This window comes from Nanorana parkeri, unplaced genomic scaffold (genome assembly GCF_000935625.1).
Source record: "Nanorana parkeri isolate BGI_ZX_2015 unplaced genomic scaffold, ASM93562v1 scaffold210, whole genome shotgun sequence".
Taxonomy (NCBI): domain Eukaryota; kingdom Metazoa; phylum Chordata; class Amphibia; order Anura; family Dicroglossidae; genus Nanorana; species Nanorana parkeri.
In genome coordinates this window covers 1,686,693-1,696,709 of record NW_017306478.1, presented here as the reverse complement: position 1 = coordinate 1,696,709, position 10,017 = coordinate 1,686,693, and the positions used below count along the sequence as shown (strand labels likewise).

The 10,017-nt window shown below is 45.0% G+C and overlaps 1 protein-coding gene across 1 annotated transcript in view; it reads left to right on the top strand.

The window, feature by feature from the left end:
• RNF165 (ring finger protein 165) overlaps positions 1 to 10,017 on the top strand; it is a 93,169-nt gene that overhangs the window by 66,297 nt on the left and 16,855 nt on the right. The window contains exons 2-3 of the mRNA XM_018555738.1: positions 1,733 to 2,042; positions 7,709 to 7,828. Of these exons, the coding sequence (XP_018411240.1) occupies positions 1,733 to 2,042; positions 7,709 to 7,828 (430 nt within the window). The remainder of the gene's footprint in view (positions 1 to 1,732; positions 2,043 to 7,708; positions 7,829 to 10,017) is intronic.

Below are 10,017 nucleotides of genomic sequence, written 5' to 3'. Positions count from 1 at the left end.
GTCACCTGAGCAGGCAGGGACAATCAACAATAAAAGCAGATGCTCTAAAGCTGGCCATGCCATATACACATGGATAGTATAGATCACGCAAGGAACACAACAGATTAAATGGATAAATTCCCTCCGCTGGGATATTGCACCGCCCTGACAGCCAGCACCCACTGCTATCCGAATACCCAAACCGTGCCAGCATCTCATTGGCTGCAGTCACTTTTTGTCCAACAATTTTCCGCCTGGCTTATTCAACACAGGCAATTGAAAAATCAACTTTTGGTGAGCGAGTGGTGCCAGCAGGGCCATCCACTGCTGGCACCACTCAGAGGTGAATTGGTCAGAGGTGAATTGGTCAGCAGGAATCGGATGAAATTCAAGAGGATTTTTTTTTTAATGTCCCTGTTGGCAAGATTTTCCTTCACTTCCTGTCCTGACTTTTAACTCCTTTAGGGCTTGTTTCCACCAACATGTGCACTGATCGTACTGTCCCGTGCCTGGAACGCAAGAGATCGCACACACAAGGTCTCCTTGCGTTCTGAGGTGGGTGAGGGTGTGGCAGTGCCATTAATGTCAATGGCACTGCAGACACGCCCCCCGCCCGCAGTGCGATCGACAGCACATGACCGCGTGGTAAAACAATGCCCTGCGTTCCAGTGCGGTACGATCGCAAAAAATAGGAGACTTTGTGTATGCGATCCCTTGCATTTCAGGCATGGGACAGTACTATAAGCGCACAGGCTGGTGGAAACAGGCCCTTACGACATAGTTGAGTACTGATGTACAAAGGTTTTAGAAAATATACATTTTGCTATAGATTTATGTATCCTACTGACTCTGGCCAAAATTTAAGCAGTGTGCGGCCCTGATAGAACCCCCGACATTTGACAAAAGCCAATGTTATCTATGGGGTCAGAACCCTTGACTCTGCTCCAAAAGAAATGTGATAGAACGCTCAGATGTGAACAGGGGCCATTGAAAACGATGGGAGTCCTTCTGTTGAGCGGTGTAGCTACAAAATGCTCAGGAGCGAATGGGGTCTAAAGGTCAATACAAGGGTCAATGCAAGTAAATGCAAGGGTCAATACAAGGGTGAATGCAAGTAAAAGCAAGCTCAATGCAAATAAATGCATGGGTCAGTGTAAGGAAATGCAAGGGTCAATGCAAGAAAGTGCAAGGGTCAATGCAAGAAAATGCAAGGGTCAATGCAAGAAAATGCAAGGGTCCATGCAAGTAAAAACAAACCCAATGCAAATAAATGCAAGGGTCAATGCAAGAAAATGCAAGAAAATGCAAGGGTCAGTGCAAGGGTAAATGCAAGAAAATGCAAGGGTCAGTGCAAGGGTCAATGCAAGATAATGCAAGGGTCAGTGCAAGGGTCAATGCAAGAAAATGCAAGGGTCAGTGCAAGGGTCAATGCAAGAAAGTGCAAGGGTCAATAAAGCCTATTGTCAAAGCTCTGTCCATTGGTTCCCGCACATCATTGAAGTTTGAAGTGAACATTGAGTATATATTTCTATCCCTCTCAAAAAGCACTTGAGATAAGGCAATAAAAAATGTCAGATTGACAAATTATTGTGTCGTATTCCCGTTGCTGAAACAGACTTTTGACGTAAAATGGAATATTCAAATCCAAAAATTTGCTTAGGAACTAAAATTTGCCCTCTGGGTAAAATTTTCCTGTTATATCCCTGAAGAAGCAATGGTCCATTTCTCACCCTCTGACTTTTTTGTTTTCTAGGTGCCCCATTTCAGCGATCTCAGCATACTCACGCTACCTCCTGCCGCCACTTTCACCTGAGCCCTCAACCCCAGCTCCCGGACTTCCCCCTACACCATCACCCGGTCCAGCCGCAGCAGGGCATGACATCACATATGGCTACTGCACACCAGCATAATGGAGCACTGCACCAGCCTCTGCCACCTCTGCCTGGCCTACCGTTCCAAGAGGTGGCCGGACCCTCCTTCCTACCTCAGGCCCTACACCAGCAATACCTCCTCCAGCAACAGCTCCTCGAGGCTCAGCACCGCCGGATGGTTCCACACCACAGGTATGCTATACCAAAGCCACAGGGATGATAGGGGCACACCAGCATAAGGAGAAGGAGGCATGTCAACTCCTTTGCCTCCAATATTTGTAACAAAGCAGAGCCAAAGTCAGAAATGAACTTAAAGGAGAACTATGAGGGGAGTGAAAATCACTCATCCTCATAGTTCGACCCGACATGTGACAATGAAACTGTCACACGTCGGCTCAATAGATCGGGAAGTGAGTGAACACATACTGTCGCTCGCTCACTTCTCGATCATCGCCCTGCAGAGAGCCGTGGCTGTCACTCACGGCTCCCTGCAGGGATTCCCCTCCCCGCTCCGATCCTCCAGCGCTAACTGGAGGAAAGGACAATGGGAAGGGGCGGGTACAGCTTGCTCTGCCTCTTTATAGGCAGAGCCAGCTGTCACTAACGCAGCTGGGTGGATCTTGACAGTATTGTCAGGATCCGTCCCGGCTGTGGCGGTATCAGTATACCGCGAGCTGTAGCTTCCTATATACTGAGCTTTTGGTCACGGGAGGACGCTAGTATATGTCCTCCCGTGACCCTTAAGAGACCTATGGCGAAGAACACTTAGCCCATAGTTCTCTTTTAAAGTGTGTTTCCACATTTGCAGCCAAATTGGGATAACACCTAGTTTATCATTGTTACATGTTGCCATTCACAAAACATAACTTAAAAACTGTATTTTGAAAGTGCTGCTTTCCTTTTATTTGCTCTTTTTTGAAAAGCCCTGTAGCACTCATCCCCCCAAAGGAACCGCTGGAATAACCCGGGTCATCAATAGCCTGTCTAGGGATTTTAACAACCAGCTGCCCCACTAGCAATAACCGCCCACTTCTCTGATATCCAGGCCAGAAGTATGATGCTGAAGAACTTTATTAATAAATTCACACTGGGAGAGAGGGTATAGGGATCCTAGACACCAAGGGTCAAGCAGACACAGACTACAGACTCACCAGTCCCTTTTTGGTATTTCAGTGTAGATCCATTTGCAGTACAGATGAATAGGGATTGGCACAGAATCTTCAATAGGAGAAACACCAGACCTGCTCCTCAGGTCTTCTATACTCCAGGCACCTCCAGCAGCCATCAGCTTCCCTGGTTCTCCTCCTCAATTAGCAGCAAAGGCATTTGTCACAGAGGTGAAACAGAAGACCCGATCATCCAGCGGCTCCTTCGGGGGTGAGCGCTACACATTCACCAGGCTTGAGGCCTAATAGCCTTTTCCACACTCAGGTGTTCCCACCCCCAGGCCTCAGGCCCGGCCTGGGGCAGGCTGGAGAGCACCCAACATGGACGAATCCATGGCTGGAACCGCACTGAGCACATGGCTCAGTGACTATATATTAGACATGTGCACTGCCAAAAAATTCGTTTCGTTTTAAATTCGGATTTGTGTTATTTCATTTTTCGGGATTCGGGTGTGAAAGTCAATTCGGATTCGGAATTCGGATTCGGACGAATTTCGGTAGCGTTAGTACGAACGTTCGTTTCGTTTTCTGTTCTTACTCGTTTCTTCGTTTCTTATTCGTTTCTTATTCGTTTGCAGCAAAAGTGACATTTGAGGGGGAAAAAATATTTTTCTCCTTCTCTAATGTCACTTTGCTCCAACAAACGAAACGAATAAGAAACGAATAAGAACAGAAAACGAAACGAACGTTCGGGCGAACGCTACCGAATTTCGGAAATGGAAATTCGGATTCGTATGCATTCGTTATGTCTGTAATTCGGAATTCGGATACATCCGAATGTCCGAATTTACGAAAATTCGTCCGAATTTCGATTCGGAACGAAACGAATCGCACATGTCTACTATATATGCCCTGTCCCAGCATGCAACATTGGCTGTGAGGGCCCCAGTGATTGGCTGGTGAACTGCACACACTCACAGTGCCCCTCATTGGCTGTCCCAACACTGCAGCAAAGTCACACTCCACCCAGGCAGGTACAATCAATGTCAGAACACCTGGAATTAACCAGATAAATGCCAACTAAACTGCCAATTCAGCAAGACTGACTACAGCCCTGGCAATCACTACATTTCTTGTAGCCACCTCCCAAAGGTGATGGGGGCTACACTCCCAAACTGAATTTTCCTCTGCTGTGCAAAGGGGGCTGGGGAGTTCTTGTTTACCATAATCAAATGTATCTGTCCTGTGCTAGCAGATCTCAGTATCAGACACTGTTGACCATAACAAAGGGTTAAGATCTAGAAGCTTGGCTTCTGCATTGTATGTGAATGAGAGGAAACTCAGTTTGTCCCTCATCGTTGTCTGGGGACGGACTCATGTTGACATGGTTCAGAATAGCTGCCCAAATGTCTGCTGTGGTGAAACCACAAATCCCATAATGCCTCTGCCTCTGGGAGTCATGCCTGTGCCTGTCAGAGGATTGCAATGCCTCATGGGACTTGTAGCTCCATACCTCTAAAGTGCTGAAGTTGCCTACCCCTGAATTAAAGGTGAGAAACATTTAAAAAAGTATATGCTGGGCATGAGAAGCCATAACAAACATATAGTGAGGTTTTCTCCAGTATGGCTGGGCTATTGGTTAGCACTCCTTGCAACACTGGAGTCCTTAGTCCAAATCCCAACCAGGACACTACCTGCATGGAGTTTATATGCATTTTATATTTTAAAAAAGTCTATCAAGTTGAGGTTTACAGCTCTTTTTTTATTTTAAATTTAAGCAAAAAAAATGTTCTCAATGAAAAATCAAGGTTGCAAGTTGCATTCCTCTAAGGCGAGAGAGAGAGAGAGAGAGAGACGATAAGAGAGATGATAAGAGAGGGAGAGAGATAAGAGAGAGAGAGATAAGAGAGAGAGAGATGATAAGAGAGAGAGATGATAGAGAGAGAGAGAGATGATAAGAAAGAGAGAGAGATGATGAGAGAGAGAGAGAGATGATAAGAGAGAGAGAGAGATGATAAGAGAGAGAGAGAGAGATGATAAGAGAGAGAGAGAGGTGAAAAGAGAGAGAGAGAGAGATGATAAGAGAGAGGGAGAGAGAGATGATAAGAGAGAGATGATAAGAGAGAGAGAGAGAGAGATGATAAGAGAGAGAGAGAGATGATAAGAGAGAGAGAGAGAGAGAGAGATGATGAGAGAGAGAGAGATGATAAGAGAGAGAGAGGGAGAGAGAGAGAGATGATAAGAGAGATGATAAGAGAGAGAGATAGATAAGAGAGAGAGATGATAAGAGAGATGATAAGAGAGAGAGAGATAAGAGAGAGAGATAAGAGAGAGAGAGAGAGATGATAAGAGAGAGAGAGATGATAAGAGAGAGAGAGGGAGAGAGAGATATGATAAGAGAGAGGGAGAGAGAGAGATGATAAGAGAGAGGGAGAGAGAGAGATGATAAGAGAGAGAGAGAGATGATGAGAGAGAGAGAGAGAGAATACAGAGCCAAAAGAAATCTCACCGCTCCAATTCCTTAGCCGCCATCAGCATAATATTATACGAACAGACCGCACTATCCAGAGAATTCCAATTCATCTGACTTTATTGAAATTCACAGCAAATCCAGTGTAACAGTGTATGTAACAGCAAATACCAGCACCACAAACCCCCAACCAGCTACAACCTCTCACATGTTTCACCCGTAGGCTTCTTCATAGAGGTTCTACTCTGAATAAGCCTACGGGTGAAACATGTATTGGAAGTATTGGAATTCTGTGGATAGTGCGGCCTATAGATAGAATATAGATTTGGTGTGTTGAATAGTAGAGCTGTGTTATTTTTCCAGTTCAGTAGGTGCAGCTTTTCATTGCGGCAGCCCCTTGCCGATTTATTTTACACATTTTGGCTGCCAATTTCATAAGAGTTTGACATCCATGACATGTTCTCATGTCATGGAACGCTCTTCTGCGTCTAGGAAATCTGTCGGCCAGATCTTCATAGTGGCAATGTGACGCCAATGGAGACATGAGGGATTGAAAAAAGGGAAGCTGGTTCTCCGGCCAGTCCTGAACTCTGGCTCTACACAAGGCAGCCAAAACATCATCTACCATGGTTTCAATTCACAGATTTCTCTATAGCATGTCTTAGGTACACAAGCCTTAGGACACTTTCACACGCTGGTTCCATTAGTCCATCTTTGACCCATGATTACTCGGATCAAAAAAGGACTGCATTGTATCCCTATGGGCAGCCAGATGTAAACAGATGTGTGACCTCCAATACTCGCTCACCTTTGTGTCCGTTTAGGTTCATAAGAACACACTATCTAAAGATTCAAGATCACCATCAAAAGATTGTGTCCATGTCTGTTTAAATCTGACCACCCATAATAAGTAATTGTATAAGTCCATTTTTCCTCCATCCAAAGATGGAGGAAGTTACCAGCCCACAAGATTTTTTCTAGGATCAGCAGGTATTTTTGCACTATTAAACACAGATACTTTCAATGGTGTATCTAACAGAATAATAGGGAGCAAGTAAGAGAAAATAATTGGTAGGGTTTACATACACTCTAATATAAACCGAATGGAAGATTTCAGGTCATAGGAAATAATGGAATTCATGCCAGTCCTGTGTCTGCCTAGATCTGAACAATCCTTGAGGCTTTGGAGGGGATCAGGTTTTAATATCTCACACCTGGGAGGGGGTTTCATCATGATGTGAGAGGCAATATAGATTGTAATGGAGGGTGTTAACGTGCTGCTTCCTTAGAATTTCAGACTAAGCTGACAGCAGAGAACAGAAGCCGTGCATGGACAGTATGTGTGTCTGAAAATATCTTTTGGTCCATCATCAAGCATTAACATGAAGTAGATTTGTGTGAACATCAAGACCAGTCCATTTTGGTGACTTACCGCACGCACATTGATGTGATGTATTTTGTGGATTATAATGAGCATTGCCTTGGAAGCCCATTGAGTTTGATGTTGGCGTTGTGTTGAAGTGCAGCATCTGATCCCACCTACCGTACTGGTGCATTGGGGTACCCTTGTAACTAAAGGGCATCACATTGCTCCATGTGCCATGCATTGCGATAACCTGCAGTAAAACATGTTACCACAACCCATAGGTCTGAAGGGCCAAAATCGGTATTCTAATTTTTGGTAGATGGTGGAGAATAAAACCCCCTGACTCTTCTAGCTCTTGGTGACTCTACTGATGTGTAGAGTACCCAATATGCCCAATATGGGGGGCTTTCACCATCCCTGCTGGATTTTTTAAATGTAACTGGAGTAGCTGGAACACACAAAGATATGAAGGAACCCCCAACAATCCCCAGTGTACAGAAACAAAGGTTGGGAATTGTGGAAGGGAGAGCTCGCTGTTGGAGCATCCACGAAATTAAAAAAGCCGGAGGCTGACTCAGCCCACTGGACTCCCCCTATAAATAAAATAATAATTTGTGGGTAGAATGTGTATTCACTATCCAAATACACTGTTCTCTTTGCTCCCCTCAAGACCCTTTCTCTAGCTCCTATATCACCTCCCCCCATGGTCACCTCCAAACTATCTCCAGAGTTTTTCACACCCTCTGGAGTGCTCTACCCCAACCTGTCTTGCTATCTCCTTCTCTCTTATAATAATAATAATAATAATAATAATAATAATAATAATAACAGGGACTTTGACTGGGAACAATGCATTGAGTTGATTTTTTTTTCCTGTACCTATGTGCTTTCTCTAACAGTCTGTTGTGCTCTGTAGGCGGACTCAGGAGCGAATGTCTGTCCATCCGCACCGGTTACGCCCCGGCTTCGACTTCAACCAACAAGTGCAGATGCCTCAACCTTTGGGGTCCCGGTACTTGGCTGAAGGCACTGACTGGTAGGTGGACATCCTGATGAATAAACACAACAAACATTTGCACTTATTAAAGTTAAAACTTAACTCCAGGAAAACAGTTTAATACAGTGATGTCAGTGGCATCACAAGGGGGGTGCGGCCCGCACCCGGGTGACACCATTGCAGGGGTGACACCAAAATGACTGACAGTCTGACAGTCATTTTGGTGTCAACCCCTCTAAAAAGTCAGGCACTCGGTCATGGACCGAGAGCCCGACAGTGTCAGGAGAGAGGATGGGACCTCCTCTCTCTGCAGGCATCAATCAGATAGCCGTGCGCGCGCAATGACGACACGGCGGGTGTCACCCGATCTTGGGACCGGGTGACATCCGGCCTCGGGACTGATGTAATGGAGTTGTTTTGTCTTCGGTTAAGGAACACTTAAACCTTCTTGTACCTCCCCCAGCCTGTGACTGGACATTGAAAGGAGAAGCAGCATACTGATGAGCTCCTCTCCCTATCACTCTTCTCCCTCCTCATATCAGTATGTCTCTTAGCACATGTGCCTTGCAGCACCACTGATTGGCTTCTTGTGCTACTTTTTCCTCCCTCAAGTCTCAAGCTGGAAATACATCAGTAGATATTCGTACACCGAACATTCATAAGAGAAATCAGAACATTCGATAATGCCATCAGAGACTTGACGAATGTCACTTTCCAGTTGAACATTTGATACTTTGATACACAAATGGACACTTGGTTGATGAATGAAGGTTTTGTTGCCGTAGTGGGAACGAGAAAGGAGCTCTGTATTATTATTTTTATCATTTTGGGTGTTTTATGACACTTTTATTTTAGCTGCACTGAATATATTTAAGGCATGAATTTGCTGACTTCCTGTTTGGCGTATCACACATATAGATAGTGCAAAAACATTCTCGCATTATATGGACACGCTTATTTACCCAAAAAGATCTCTTTACAAGTTTTTCTGCTAAAGAAACAAAAACTTGAAAGGATCGTACATTCCCTTTAAGGAACGCTGCCGACTCTAATATTTTGCATGATTTAGCGAAACGCCTAATTGGTTACACCGCCGCGAACGCGCTCATTAACGTAGTGTGCAGAGAGCCGCTAGCTCGGGATGATACAGTAAATGTATGTGCTCTGTGCGACATTAAGACTTTAGCTGCTGTTATAAAACAGATGGAGTTTCTGTTTCAAACATGATTTACTGGCACCAGCTGCTCTCGCGCTTCCCTTCGCCATGTGTTTACCGTAACAATAGAAGAATTTTTATAACGCTCAGCCCTCCAAAACTTAGAATGACTTCTCTGCCTGTCTACAGAACTCCAGACTTTGAGGCCCTGGCTCAGTTCTGGCTCAGTTCTGACATTATTTTTTTACTTAAATCGGAAGTGAACATTTTGTTTAAAAAAAAAACGTGCTGACAGGCGGGATTTTTTACGATAGAAGAGAGTAGGGGCTGATTATTAGATGTTCCACGCAGAAGCTGTGCAATTAGATGGTGATGGGCATTTTCTAGGGGAGCTAGTGCTGCACGAATAGCATTGGCCCAGCTATTCTGGCAGAGTACTAGCGCCACTAGGTGGTACTGAGGAGCATAGTAATTGTTTTGTGCTCCTCACCGCCATCTAGGGATGCTAGTGCTATGCAAATAGCATTGGTACTAGGCCACTAGATTGTGGTCTGGAGCGTAGGAATTTTCTAAGCCACTAGATGGTGGTCAGGAGCGTATGAATTTTCTGAGCCACTAGATGGTGGTTAGGAGCATAGGAATTTTTTGTGCTCCTCAGCGCCATCTAGGGAGCGCTAGTGCTGTGAATAGCATCCACCCAACATTTATAAAGCAGCCCCTGAGATGCTTCTATCCGCCTGTCAACACTTTTTTTTCTGTAGCTATATACTGAGCCGCTGATGCATAATTTTGGCAAGATTCTGTAATGGGACAAAGTGACCCCCATGCGCATGCACCAGAGTTACGTCATCTCGGCCTGGCCAGTCAAGATGGTGGCGGACTGAATGAAGATGCCACCTATGGAGGGGAGGACATACATCTCAGCGCTGGACGGGATCTCTTCTCTGGGTAAGTGTGAAATACAAGTGTGCTATGGCAAAATGCTCAATGAGGCCAAAAAGTTAGAATTTTACTTCCACTTTACACTGAACTGGGAATGGGATCTGATCATTATCTGCTTTAGCTTCTCTCC